The 15,585-nt window shown below is 37.7% G+C and overlaps 1 protein-coding gene across 3 annotated transcripts in view; it reads right to left on the bottom strand.

The window, feature by feature from the left end:
* RNGTT (RNA guanylyltransferase and 5'-phosphatase) overlaps positions 1-15,585 on the bottom strand; it is a 192,378-nt gene that overhangs the window by 125,839 nt on the left and 50,954 nt on the right. For all 3 annotated transcript variants that reach the window (XM_064447649.1, XM_064447647.1, XM_064447648.1), the window contains one exon: positions 8,526-8,597. In XM_064447649.1, coding sequence (XP_064303719.1) covers positions 8,526-8,597 — 72 coding nt within the window. The remainder of the gene's footprint in view (positions 1-8,525; positions 8,598-15,585) is intronic.

The raw sequence follows: 15,585 nt of genomic DNA, 5'->3' as shown, positions 1-15,585 counted from the left end.
AATGTGAGAAGCAGAAAACTGTTTAGTAAAAATGCTGAGAAAAGCTCTTTAAAGACATCCTCTAACAACAAAAAAATTGTGGGCTTTATTCTCTAAGTTGTATAAGGTTTGAAATCTTTCAAAGTTATTTGTATTCACAATGCAACTTAAACTTTCAGGTCTTACTTCGCATTTTTTGTAGTAAGTTTCATGGTTTGCTGAGAAAGTGTCACATCAGGGTAAGCAAGTAAGAGTAAAACCTACAGAACCAGAACACCTGAAAAGTATAAAGAATTTAATATCATGGCAACTTCTAAAGCTGCTCTAGGAGAACTACTTGTCCCTGTATCTCTCTCCCAGGAGCAACACTGCACCTCTTTCCCTGACAATCATACTAGTGATCATCTGCTGTTTGAAAAGGTTCTCACGAGACATGCTTCATGTTAAGGTATGGAAGGAAACACTTACCTTTGGGGAATAAACCAAGACATGACAAAATTTAATACATTCCCTTTGCTTTTATATAATATTCCATTAAGCGTTCTTTACTTTGGCAAATGAGGAAAACAAACCACCTCCACTGTGATCCATAGCGACCCCTGGGTTGGGAAAAGGAGTATCTAACTCAGAGATGCAAGGGAAAGGAAGAAATTGGATGTATCGTTCACACAATCTAACCAGCAAGTAGAACAGTCAACCTTCAAACTAATTACAACGTTAAAGAATGCTCCCCAACAACACGCAGCTTATTAGATAAAAAAGGTAAAATGAAGAACATGAAAACACCAAAGATATCCTGATCAGCATGTACTAGATATCACTCTTCAGCAATAATTTACTTTTGTAGGCATCATAACAAAAGAGAGTTTTTAAAAGAAAGATGTAAAAATGCATTAAAATGTGACTTTTCTGTTGCATATGCACTTCACTCAAGTACAAGGAGCAACAGGGAAGAAAACACAAATTACCCATTTGGAAGTTTACAGAAGAGGTAAGGAGATTGGCAAATTTTGCTGCTCAGGCATACAAGTCAGGTTTTCAGTGATGAATAAAACATGATCAACAGAGAAGGGGAATAAGGCAGGAAAGGCTTTGAAAAAGACAACTAGCTAAGACACATTTCAGCTGATCCATCTCCTCAGACCCAAAAGCTTCTGCTGCATCACTCCCTTACTGTGTTGATTCTCTCTCAGCCCACCATTTGTTGCCATCCCTATTCTGTAAGGCTACTCTATTCAGATAGCCTAAAGAATATCAAAACATATTACCTGGCCAAGTTGTCCCTGCTCTCAGTAAACTGTGTTATAAAAATGGGAGGAGGAGGAAGCTGTGGTGCTAGCAGCTGTGTAACCTCACAAATTCAAGGAAGGGATTTAGAAATAGCAGAGAGGCTCTGGAATTAAGGTGTCAGAGCAGCGCAGCTACAAGCAATCTCAATGCATCTCTCTCCCAGCACGACACCAGAAAGCAAAGCAAGACACAACTGAGCAGATGCTCTGTATTTCATTTACCTGACAACTCTGAGCCATGACAGAAAGAAGTGGTATATACAGATTTTGAGAGCATAACATAGAGTAAGAGAACTGTTACAAACATTTGGACGCTTGTTAGAGATGACTCCAAAAGAAATAACAGAAAGGGTGCAAGAGTAAACACATGGACCACATCCTCATTTTCCAGGGTACTATTAGTAACAAAATCATTTTAAACCTATATTTTGAGAAGGTACCATTTGAGAAATAACCTCAGAATTAAAAGAGCAGAAGGGTCACTGGCAGCCAGGTGCATTAGTAAACAGGAAAGATGAAATTAAATGCTTGCACCTCTGAATTGTGCCCTCAAAATTTCCTCTGTACATTTTTAAGATAAGGTTAATAGGCTAATAAATGAGAGGCAGCATGTCCTGTGAGCTTTACATCACTTTAAAATGAGGTTTGTAATGGAAAAGTCAGACATGGTAATATTTTACAGGGATTTAAAACAAAAGCTCTTCATGCATGGGTTCAATGAGCACATTGTCTGTGGGCTGGATTTATGACCAGCGTTATCTGTTTACCATGACAAATTTTATCTAATAGCTATAGCACTGTTATGCATAATGACAACCAAAGAAATCTTCATCTTGACTTAACTTGATGCACAGAGCATTAGGAAATTTAATCAAAATTCTATGTCCTTTCTAAACATTAAAATAATTATTCTTTTTCAAGCATTCAGTCTATTCTTACCATTGCAATCTGGTCTCATGAAAACTTGGCTAGAGTTTAAAAATTTAAAGGCCAGGGTTAGAAAGGAAAAGGAAAGTACTATTCATTTTCAGCATCTTTGCTAAGAATGTATTAATTAGATCCTGCATTATGCCAGTGCTGGTTTTTGTTGCTTAACTAAGGAAAAAAATAGCTGCTTAAGTTTAGTGTCTATACATCTATACGTAGCTATTCAATATGATCTAAGAAAAAGCCTCTCAAAACAAGGTTTCTCAAGAAAAGCTGGCTCAGAGATGACTGGAGAATGAAGACATTCTTTTTTGGATTGTTTCTGATGAATAGGGATTTGGATTTACTTGTATTTACTTCTGGGACTGTTAATTATTCTATTGGCAGCTTCCTCTATTAAACTACAATTACCCACCAAGTTTGAACTTTTTATTCACTATTCAGGTGAAAGAGGTAATGCCAAACAGTTACAGTTATTATAATAATGAACTCAACTACATAAAAAGACATAAATCAGGAAGCTGAAAAGTAACAGGCATTGCAGGAATTTAGCTCTGTACTCATTAAGCCTAAACACCATAAGGAATTAGCCTTTTATGTTCAGAGGAATATGAAAAATCCAGATTTCATGTGTGCAGTGTGGACACACACCACCAGTGACAAACATGGACAAAACCCCCTTCAATTAAAATTTTAAAAGCCAAATACATACATGCATTTTTAAGAAATAATTTGTCATTTTTCAATGAGAAAAAGATTATTCTTAGAAAAAAACAATCCATTTAGGTTGTAAGAAAAGATAAATTGTGTTATAATTGATTTCTACTTCTAGAAACATTTCACATGCCAAACATGACTTGACAGGATGATGACATCTTTCCTATATTTGTGACATCTTTTCCATAGACAAGCAGAAGTGGCATACTAGTTTTGATGCTTTTTGGATCTTCCTTTACTCTCCGTAACAGAAGTCTTCTGTATGTTATGATATACTACTGGGTTTTATTTCACTTTATTTCCTCCCTTCTCTTCAATATAAGGAGCCTTCTTGTTCTCTGCCCTAAGCCCCTAAAGGCATATTAATGGCAGAACACCTGGCATCTCACAAAACAGCTTTCTGAACTTCAGAGAGGCAAGCCCCAAGTCTGTGTTCTAGAACACACTCTGGGTACAACTACACTGGTGAACCAACACAGCAAAGGCCTCATCTCTGCCCCTGAAGCCACCAGCTGTCTAACCACGTTCATATTCTCACTCTCCGAAAGAGGATGATGGCATCTCAGAACACCTGCTACTAATGGTCCCTGAGCAATGTTAAACTTTAAACTGGTCCTGAGAATTGCCAGGGCCAAAGCTGTGCCAGGGACCATTTTAACAACTTAAAAAGAAGATAAAGTTTCAGTAGCAGGACCCCACCCTTTGCCCAGTTTTATTTCTTAGAACAGGTGTATGCAGCCTCTCAGGATGGGCTTTGAGAGATGGTTTTATGTACTCTGAGTTGCTCTTTCTAGAAAGAGCCAAGCAAAGCAGAAAAGAGAAAGAAGGGATTGCTCTGGGTTTCCTCAAAGAATTGAGGTCAAAAAGTGGGCTTATTTAACTAGCATATAGCTTCCTTTCTATGAATTTGATTTTAGCATGTGAGACGAAAGCAGTGACAGACAATGTCATACTTTGAGTTGCTGTTAACAATAACCAACATCATGATTCAGAATAAAGATGATGACAACAAAAAAATCTTTTTTGATCTCCTGAAGAATCATTTGGGTTTCCTGACACAGGCATCTCTTGTAACACAGTGAGATGCATTACCACAAGCTTCTAGAAACTAGATGTCACAGAAACAGTGATTAAAAAGAAATTAAGTCGAAGGGTTCCATCAGTATCCCTGAAGACCGACTTCTGCAGCAGCTATAGGTGATAAGCATCAGGATTCAATACAAGATTTATCATGGAAAGAAGCAGCCAAGATAGATTATATCCATGTTTTTCCCAAGAACTCCAGTACAGGTCTCTCCCAGTCACTGAAACACAATTTTTTTTTTCCCTTCTTCTTATGACTTTTCCTGTGTAGACCTCTAGAGCCAAATACACAGTATATATTTCAACAAGTCTATTTTCTGGGTTTCCTTCAGTTACTTCTAGAAGGCTGCTGTAGTTTATTCCTGATATACCAGAGCAAAATCAAAAAGCTGAGTAACAATAAGCCTCACTGATAACCATGTGATTAGAATTTGTAAAACGTAGGGTTTTGTCCACTTGCTTTCTCTCTTTTTTTTCTCCCTTATTATTCCCTTGCACATGTTTCTATATCCTCTACTCACTGTTAAGTTTTGTTACCACTCTCTCCTGATGATCACATCATCCTTGTTCAAGATGACTTCCTTTCCTCCTCTGGGTCACACCCAGATGAAATCCTGACTAAGTCTGAAGAAAGATCCTGTGACGTACTGAGACACTCAGCTCTGTAATTCCATGACGTTCTCCCAAAATCACAGTACTGTACATAAAAGGAAAACCCTTGCTTTTACTGCCAGCAGATCTATACAAGCAGACTGCTACTTCTCTTAAATCTCAAATGGACATTAGTCTCTTAAGCGCTGAACTTTTCAAATGCCAGAGCCACAAGGGACAAACTGAATACAACTATTTATACTTTGGAATCTTTTGGTTTTAGGCCAAAATTTTAAACGTACAGTTTTAAGAATAAATGTACCCTCTCATTGTTTCTGCTCATAAAAGGCAACAGTGGTCATGGTATTTAGTTAACTTACAGAGAAGCCAGGCTAAGCTCTTTGAGCTTCATTTAGGTATCTATCAGTCTTCAGTCCTACATGTCCCCTTGTTAAAAGCCAGAGAAATATGGCATAGAACAGAGATATGGTTGCCCTGTCTCAAACACAGTTTTCCAAACACTAATTTTAACACTATTTAGGCCCCTAACACCAAGAAAATGAAGAGCTAAAATAAACACAGGAATAGAGTACACTGCAGTTTTTAGGCACATCAATAATGCTGGCCAAATATGCTGAGAATAGTTCAAAGTGATATTACAGTAAATGACATTTGGAAATTTAAATATGACATTATTTTGCTGTCATCTAAAATTTAATTCCATTATTTTTCTGTATACATGTTAATAGCTTTCACTGTACTATTTACAGTCATCCTGAGGGGCGCAAGTTGACATAAATCTTACTATGAATACATGGTGCATTCTGAAAAACTATATATTACCTTATTTTAGTACTAACTTCTGTATTTTTGAGTTAGTGCTGGTCATCCTAACACACAAACTCTCAGCAGTACTAATAGTGCATGTAAGTCTTTGGGACTTAATGTGGAATTTGTGAATGTGGTATTTCAGAAGGAATCTTCTGACAAAGCCAGAAAACTTTGTAACACTTAGTTAGCGTGGGCTGGTGTGCGAGCAAAATAGGTTGAGCAGTTGAGAATAAGGTCAGCTGAAAATATCTCTAGTTCACTAGACCTGACTTAAATATGAGGTTTGAGTGAACAAAGGTGTTCATCAATGTCGCATCTCTAACAGCAGAATATGCTGAGTCACTGCAGAGGATCATACGGGGGATGCGCCGGAAATCTTGTAACTCACATGACAGCCAGTGAGCACCACAACTCCACCATTCACCTTCAGAAGACACAACTGTTTGAAATATCAAAAGAAGCAATGTTGAATTCCAGAGTACCTCATATAGCATTTTGTCAGGTTGTTTGGGGCTTTTTTTTCTTTTTGGAGGGCGAGTATTTTGGTTTGTTGTTTTCTGGGGTGGGGGGTGGGGGGTGAGTGTGTTTTGTTTTTAAACAGGACTGATGCTCTGTGTAACTATTTGATTTGAAGCTCTGCTAGGAAAATTTGTACAACTCTAACTTATACAATTTAAACAGACTCCCTTTCTTGCCAATTAAAAGTTTTCAATACCTTTACCTCTCTGGGTGATAAAATTCTGTTGATCATTTCTTGCCAAGCCAAACATCCTCAGGTGCCCAGTTTTGTAATTAAGCTTCTAAAATTAACCTAAACACTGTGCTTTTTAATTTTTGTAGTAGGACCATTGCTAATGACTTCTTGCAGCTGAAGCCCTGCTTGTGCTCATACTGATAACATTATCTTAATCTGTCCTTGACATTAAAATAGTATTTTACTCTCTCATTCCCAGTACCTTTAAAAAACAAACAAAACTAAACTAGCTTTAAAGCATTTACAGACCTGCTCAAAAGCAGAAACAAGAACACACAAGTGGTTTTAGAAGATCCTATTTTTTAGAAGCCTACAAGGAATTTCTGCTTACTGAAAAGTCCTTATCACAGGTGAGATCCAGGAAACTAACACCTACTTTTCAGAAAAGGTTAAAAAAAGATCATCAAGATGCAGGATTAAAATGAGTTAACAAAAAGATTATATTCCTAATCTAACATGTATTCCCCACAAACTATTACTTTTAAAAGCAGCTGTCCCAAGTCACAGTATGACTACACTTCCAAGAATACCAAAGTAATTTCTGGTGACTAGTACCATGCCTACATCTGCAACTCTTGCGCTGCGTGGCCTACGCAAGCTGAGTAGTATCTTAGTCAAGTCTGGAAGAGTCAATGGTAGTTTAGGAAGTCTGAAATGCACTATGGTTTAGTAATACTGTTTGTCCTGTTAGGAGCACTTAAACAATTTTGTTTTTCCAGAAGCATTAACAGACTCTAGGAGTGTTTTTCCATGGGCTATTTAGTCACAGATCCAGTGACTAAATTTAACACATTGTGGTTTAACTATTGTAGGCAGCTAGGAGCCCACACAGCCGCTTGCTCACTCCCCCTAGAATGGGATGGCAGGGAGAGAACCAAAAGGGTAAAAGTGAGAAAACTCATGGGTTGAGATAAAGACAGTTTAATAGGTAAAGCAAACGCTGCGCACGCAAGCCAAGCAAAACAAGGAATTCATTCACTACCTCCTATTGGCAGACGGGTGTTCAGCCATCTCCAGCAAAGCAGGGCTCCATCATGCCTAACAGTTACTTGGGAAGACAAACACCATCACTCCTGATGTCCCCCTCTTCCTTCATCCTCCCCCAGCTTTATATGCTGAGCATGACATCATATGGTGTGGGATATCCCTTTGGTCAGCTGGGGTTGGCTGTCCCAGCTGTGTCCCCTCCCAGCTTCTTGTGCACCCCCAGCCTGCTCACTGGTGGGGCGGTGTGAAAAGCAGAAATGGAAAAGGTCTTGATGCTGTTCAAGCACTGTTCAGCAATAGCTAAAATATCCCTGTGTTATCAGCACTGCTTTCAGCACAAATCCAAAACATAGCACCATATGAGCTACTATGAAGAAAATTAACTCTATTCCAACCAGAACCAGTACACACGTTTTCTCTTTTCACAAAATTTTAAATACTGTTTTAAAAATATATATATGGTTAAATTGATCATTCCTGAAAGACATTTCGTCTTCCTTAGACATAACAGAGAAATCACTAGAAAATGTATTTCATAGTACGGACTTACAAGCGGAACACATTGTGAAGGTTAGTTCTTCAAATAAGCTTCAGTAGGAGAACCTGCCATAAGACCCTGACTAACTTCAAATTCCACATGTATCATGAATTTTTTTGGGGAAAATATAATAAATAAATAAACAAACAAAAAATCTGTAAGAGATAACATACAAGAGCCCTTTGGTGATGTTCACATCTTTACCATATTCGAAAGCTGTTTTAAAGAAAAAAAAAAGTTTCTCATCTCCTGTACTGTTTAACAGCTCGCTCTTGTGACCGCAAAGGCTTTATTCCCAGCTGCCAGCAAAGGCTTCCCCTTTACCATAACTTCTGCAATATATTTCTTTATTACAGATTTGCCCTACAGCCAGTGTAGACAGGAGAGCCCGCTGCTAAGGACTTAACAGAGGACCAGATGCCTGGTTATAAAGAGAAATTTGAGGAAGAGGTGATGGAGCAGCCTAGCAAGGATCATTGTGATGCTCTGGTAACAAATAAACCACTTACAGGCTAACTCCTCCAACCCCCTCTCAATTTCACTGCCTAAAAAAGTTCAAACACGTTCTAGATATGGGAAATTTTCCAACAGTGTTTAGCAGACTGTTTCAAACTACCATCTTTTCTTGAGCAGGTGGAAATAAATCAACATTTATAATAAGGCTGCTTTCAATCTTAATTCTGACGCATGGCTTGTTACTGAGTTAAAAAATACCCAAAGACTTTTGGTGTTTAAATTTACTCTGAAACTCTTACTTATACGAGTAAGATTAAAATAGAAATGAGAATCAATAACTAATGATAAAAGCAATAAAACTGAAAGTACTTACATTGAACTTAATAATGTCATATATCAAGTACCGAGGGACCACCTGTCCATTAACCTTGTCGATGATCATTTCCTTAAAAGAAGAGAGATGACATTTACATTTATTTCGTGAATATAGAAGAATGTCAACACATTTATACTTAGTGCACGTACTTGTAAGTGCAATGCAATCAAACACTGGCCACATCTTTATTATCAGAAAGATTTCACAACAGGTCAAGATTACAAAAATAATAATATGGTCTTAAACGTCTCTCCTGAAGCATTCAGTAAGAAGCCGGGAAGCTGTACTAAGGCTCCACATTCTGATCTGCAACACTTATACGTTAGTTTTCCCACAGCTTTCAAAATCACTACCTTTCTTCAGTGAATAATGAGATTTTAGAAACCTCAGTAAGAACTGCAATCCTAAATAAACGAAGCACTTTCGGAAACCTCACTTGCAATAAGAAGGACAACAGCAAGGAAGTAAAGAACAAGCATTAACATCCGTTTTCTATGCTCAGGTTGGATCTTTTCACTTTAACAGCATCCTAGGCAGCAGTGACAACTGCAATTTGCATGTTGCATTGTGACTAAACAGTAGGGTTCCTTCAAATGGAAATATTACAGATACTATCTGTATCACATGAAATTAGTTAACATTCAATATATGCTGGTAAACCATCTTGAAAATGTGTCAGCTAGGAGAAGGACTATTAACAATCAATATCCAAACAAAAAAATGTTTCCTGAACTTAATGGTACATACAAAAATACATACACCTTACATGCTGATGCTTACATATGTAACTCATGCTTCCTATGATATGAGTCAGACTTAGTTTATTAGTTTGATAAACTAATAAAAAAATATTTAGTTTCACAGAAATTAGTGATGACTGAAAATGGTAACTAGCAACCAACTGGTAGATCTTCTTCAGAGGCAACTCTGAAATATTCACTTCTTTAAATGAAATCAGTCTTCTCCCTTCCTCCCTCCCCCTGCCCAATTCTTGGCTAATAAGTTAGTTGTATCAGCTAAGGATTTTTTTGCTGTCAATATCGAGTTAAAATTCCAAATTCACACACAAGAGACAAAGCAATTGGAAAAGGTGAAAATATTTCACTATAACGTGATGAAAACAAAACTGTGAGCTCAAGAATTATTCCAAAAGAGAACCTTACATCAACTCAAATTACTTTTATTTAGTTTTTTTCTTGCTAGGTCAGTAGCATTTTGATGTTTTACAACGTTTTAACTACTTTTAGAATCTGTAATTTCTACAAAGTAAACTCAAATAAGAGTCTCAATGTAAGAATGGGTTTAGTCTGTAAACACACCAAGCTTCTTGAATTGTACTTAGTATTTAATTGCATTTGGCTTTGAAAGGTAGACAAGCAGTTGTAAAAACATAGATTTGTTTTAAAGCAAACACAAAGCATGAAGCATTTAAAACTAAACTAGAAGACATGAGCCTGTTGTTCTCAAAAACCACTGGGAACTGTAAGTTGCCTTCTTAATATTTTGGCATCTCATCTTCTGTGATCACATTACTGATACAGAGATTGGGCTTTCACAGCCAAATACAGCGATCACAGGTGGTGTGAATGACTACCTGCAGTGACCTTGCACATGTTTCCACATGTCATGGTTCAGCCTCAGCTAAAACCATGACACCACATCATTAAAAGAATTTAAAAACAAACAAAAAATAAGTCAATGAGTGAAAAATATTCCTTTGTAACATTACAATATCTTATTCTTAACTCTAAAAATCATTTAGTTATGGGTACCATCCAATAACATTTGCAGAAGTCTACATAGAAGTGATGTAACAAAATGCCATTCTGTTACTTTCCTGTATTTAGGTAAGATGGCAGCGAGCTATCAAAGGAACAGCAGATGCAACGCTGCAATGCCTTCTTTGACAATAAATTTTATAACTAACTGCAAGAACAGATGGAGTAGGTACACCCTAAGAGAGAATGAAGACATGATATTCAAACTTGGAACAGCGTGTAAAGATATAATGCGGGGGGGGGGGGGGGGGGGGGGGGGGGAAGGGGAAAAACCCACCAGGAATTCCTGATAGTAGTTAGGTGAAATGAATAACAAAGTAAAACAAAAACAAAAGAACACTACCATATTTCTTTAAAGTCTCAATCACATTAGCAGATGAAACAAATTTCTAAATTACATTTAGTTGAACATATATTTAAGGTTCAAGGACTCATTTCCTCAGCATGCATATTCAGAGCCTCAGCTTTGATGCAAAGCTAGTATTTGTATGCAAAACCATGAAAACTTTTGAGTGCTTGGTATTACAGGATTATATGTCTAATTTTCAAAATCTGAATCTCTGGATATTCAGTTTAAGAAGAACTATAAACTACAGCCAAGAGGACCAAGAATGCTTTTTAATCCTTCTCTGGAATGTTCAGTTTTAACACAGCATTTATTTTATAAAGGAAATTTTTTCTTTACTTCAGACTTGCATACAGCTTTTTGTCTCTATTACTGGTCAAATTAGCCTCTTTCCTCACATCTGCACTTCTTTTCTTCCTCCCCCTGCCTCTTGTTCTCTTTTCACATCCTTACTGAAATCCCAGCTACCAGAGCAAATAAACAATAGCACAATATGCCTTAGAAGTGAAGATGACAAATTCCTGCACTACACATCTCCACCATGACAACAACATTCACTGCTCCATTAGTTATGCCAATACAACTGTCATAAGGCAAAAGCTGTAAAGTGATCTTAAGAACGATTCAGATTAGAAATACTCTAACACATCATTATTTAACAGTCTGATTTCGGAATCTTCTTGAAATTGTGAGAATTGAAACATACTTCAGGGAACAGACCTCAAAGGCAAGTTCAGAGACTGTTGGGAAAATGTAGTATTTGAGAAACTAATCACATTCAAACTCACTCTGAGTAATAACCTGATAGTATAAGGCTATACTTAACCCATTTTTTAGATAACTAAAACACAAAACCACTCACATGACATGATAACAGAACACAAAAGTATCCATAACACACACCTGCATCCATACATTCATTTCCTTCTACAGACCCCATGCAGATTTACAGCCACTGTTGTGTGTTTTAAAATTACCAAACTGCTAGTAAGTATGGTCTTTACCACTTGCCCATTATCTGCTAGTTTACGTATTAGCTTAGTCCGCGAGGTTGCAGAACAAGGTCCAATGGCCAGTTTCTTCAATGTCATCTAGCAAAACTGTGCTGGTGTTAATCTCCTTTTCTTACCCTTCTGGTACTGCAGAGGATATTCTTACAGCATATTAGGAACAGCAACCGTGCTAAGAGCATTTAGCTGGACAAGTACCAAAAGAACAATGCTGGATTGACAGCTCATGGACTTTTTCTTTTTTCCTTGAATCACACTATCTAGCAAGGAACTTGGACTTAAAATAATCCAGAAGTTAATCACAAAGCAAAGGATCTCATTTTACCAGCCACTTGTAGAATGTATTTTCTGTTGACACAGAGTATGCAATCAGATCTAATCACACATCTGTTTATTGTTTCTTTTTCTCCTGTGCCTTGCCTTTCCTTCGTCCGTTTAACACTATTCCAGCCACTGCTGTAGTTCAGGAATGCCTGTGCAAACTCAATAACTTGTAAATTATGCCATTTCTAAGAGAGCTTACAAATAAGCGAGGTCTGTACTGACAGAAAAACATAAATCAATCTCAATCTCCCTCTCCACTTCTGGAGCCCTTGGCCCTCTGTTGTGGTTTAGCCGGCAACTCAGCCCCACACAGTCACTCGCTCACTCCCCCACCTGTAGATGGGGGAAAGAATCAGAAGGGTAACGCACGTGGGTTGAGATAAGAACTGCTTAATAATAAAATAAATAAAAAAAACCACCACCAAAAAAATGCAATGGAAAGGAAAACAACGGGAGGCGCGAAACCCTGGGGCGGGGGGGGGCAACTGTGAGGGGAGGGGAATGAACCGCTGAAACAAACCACACGCGCCGCAGCCGCTCGCTGCCCGCCGACCCGACGCCGCGCCGCTCCCGAGCCGCAACCTGCCCCCTCCTTAATATACTGGTCGTGGTGTCACGTGGTATGGAATGAACCTGCCATTGGCCAGTCGGGGTCAGCCACCCCCGCCGCGGCCCCGCCCCTCCCAGCCTCTCGCCACGAGGCAGAGCGCGGGAAGCTGGAAAGGTCCCTCACCATGACAGGCACTACAGTGAGGAGAATTAACCCCTTCTCAGCCAAAACCAGCACACCCTCCTAAGTCTTCAAGTGTGAACAATATTTTATATACAAATAAAATATATACGAAATTGTATTAAAGTTTTAAAAAGTATTTCAAGCCTAAGAATGCCTCTGCATTTTCTACTCAACTGTTCCAAAGCTAAACAGAATGACAAGAAAGTTCCTGAAAATAACTAATTAGTTTTCTTGCATGACAGCCAAAACACTTGAACCAAAATCTATGCATTCCCTCAGACAGCAGTATGGATGCAAAACACTTGGCTTCTAAAGGAATACTTCATATTATACTAGTCACCTGTAGTTAATAGTCAGGTTAGCTTTAATGAGCTTTGCAGAGAACTTTCCTCCATGACATGAGAACAATCACAACTGGAGAGCTCAGGATGAGCACAGTGTGTTGCAGGAGTTCTTTCAAAACCCAAGATGTAACCAATCATAGCAAGAACTATTTGCAAGTAATTTCAGCCTGAAGTGAACCATAAATGCATTTGGAATTCTCAAAGACAACCACATGAAAGGCTTACACCAGAAGCCTTAAAGCAAGTTAATAGATCACTGAATTCATGGAAATTGCCTTTATGAAAATTTTATATACACTGTCATTCTAAATAAAGTTAGGGAAAATTACCTAATATTTCGTATTCTTAACATCAGTAGTTGTTTTGCTGCTTGGCACTGATATCTCTGTTTTGCCCTTCTTTCTCATACTTCAAGATTACTGTAAAGCAACATCAATTGGGCCACCTCATTTTATACCTCATTCTCTGAAAGAAAGCAAGCTACTTTCAAGGGCAGTAAGTATGAACTACTTCAACCTGTAATTAAAGAATTAACTTCAACAGCCCTTCAGCACTAATTAGCAAAATACGTTAACACAAAATAGCCAAATTTTTCTTCCCATGGATTAAAAAAAAAAGAAAGAAATCATGCATATATCCAGAGTAAAGTAACAGTCATGGAAATTATCATTTGGCACCAACATTAAGCAAATTCAATTATGAAGTTACGCTCTTCTGATGCTTCAAATAATATGCAAATTTTATTCTCAAACCTGTTGAAAGGAATTTCAATTGAAAAGAAAAATATTCCATCAACAGCTTTGGTTTGTGTTTTTCTTTTTAAATTGACCATTCTTAAATAAATTTAGAAATCTGTACTGAGAGTAGTATTTATCTATTGAAAGGTTTTAGTTTGATCTCAAGGTACTTCAGTCAACCAATACCTGTTCATTTAATGTCATTTTGCTTTCCACTCCATGAAGAAGTTGAGGGGGGTGGGGGGAGAATGATTAACAGCAAGACTAATTTTATGCCAATCAAGTGAGATACTGAAAGGCACCATAAGGGTCAAACTTCTACAAAACAACAAATTAAGTGAAGTCATTGTTCATGTCCTGGGTAACTGAAAGAACTTAATTTATTCTTAAAAGACTTAAACAATAAATCTGGGAAATGCAACATACCAGATGAGAACCCCTCTCCTATACCCCAGAGCCACTTTTATGCACATATCACAGTATATGTTCATCCCTGTCTTCCACTATGTACATATGAGCCACGCTTACTGAAACATTTGTTTTGAAATGCAAAGGAAAAAAAAAAAAAAGAGAGAAGCAGTTTCCCTGAAGAACACCTAGGATCACACAATATGGACGCTGGCACGCCATTACTTTCTCAAAAGCCTTAGAAAGAGCGGGGGCGGGGGGGGAGGGGGGAATAGTACCAGGCTTTTTATCTCAACGTTATGGAACCTAATGTATGTCATTAAGAATATTATTACATACGTCATTAGGAAGCTGCCTGGCTGAAGAGGCTCTTACCAGACATGACAGCTTGTGCAACCACTTTTGAGCTGCCAGCATAGCACTTCTTGCATTACGCTCTCAATTTTTCAGTGAAGCAGAGGTGGTAGAAAATATTCCATTATCTGCTTCTCCGTCCCCGAGACAGTACATTGCTCCTTGCAATAATTATCCTCACAGATTTAATTTATACATGCTTCACATGTAAATGTGTGTTCAGTAAGACAGATCATTCACAGAAGTGACATTTCAAGAAGGATACTGACAACGAAGGCCTGAGAAAGGGAAGAAAGTTAACAATGACAACATGGTCTCCCATATCGGAAAGGTGCATTAGACTTCAGAAGACCTATATGGAAGATCATGTCAGCTATTCAGTACTTCAGCAAGAGTGACAGCAATGTAGAGAGCCTCCAATGCTACTGCAACATGATAGGAAACTGCATTCATCTACATTGACCGATACTTAGTTTAAGAGCTAATGAAGTTCTTTTGCTCATCTAAAACAGGAAAGTCAAGAAAGGAATAATCTCTTCTTGGGGCTACTGTTCTGAAATGTTTACGAAGAATACTCCACACCATCCTTCAAACAACAAATACAGATGTTTTACAGCTTGTTTAACAACTAGCTTGAAAAGTTAAGTTATGTAAATTTATTAATGAAGTTAGCATAACAAGTTAGAAATGTTTTAGTCTTAAACAAATATAACTAAGCTATTTCTAAATCAGTCAATAGTTCAGATCAGCTGAAAATAAAGGAGACATCAATTTACAAAAGTCTATCAAAAAATGAAAAAATTATGAAAATTTTATCAAATATTTACATTAACTGGATCAAATTGACCACATTTACTATATCAAAACATAAAGCTGTAACAAGAGGTGAGGTTCTGCAATAATTTCCTTAGATTCTCTTCAAGCCTTTTCTCATATCCAGAGAATGTCATCTCAATACCTTGATTTATTTCAAAGACAAACAGCTCCCTCCGGAGCAGTCATCACTGCTATTCTGTAGATACG

The sequence above is a fragment of the Phalacrocorax carbo genome, chromosome 3 (assembly GCF_963921805.1).
Source record: "Phalacrocorax carbo chromosome 3, bPhaCar2.1, whole genome shotgun sequence".
NCBI classification, from domain to species: Eukaryota; Metazoa; Chordata; class Aves; order Suliformes; family Phalacrocoracidae; genus Phalacrocorax; species Phalacrocorax carbo.
This window is presented reverse-complemented; position numbering and strand designations above follow the sequence as displayed.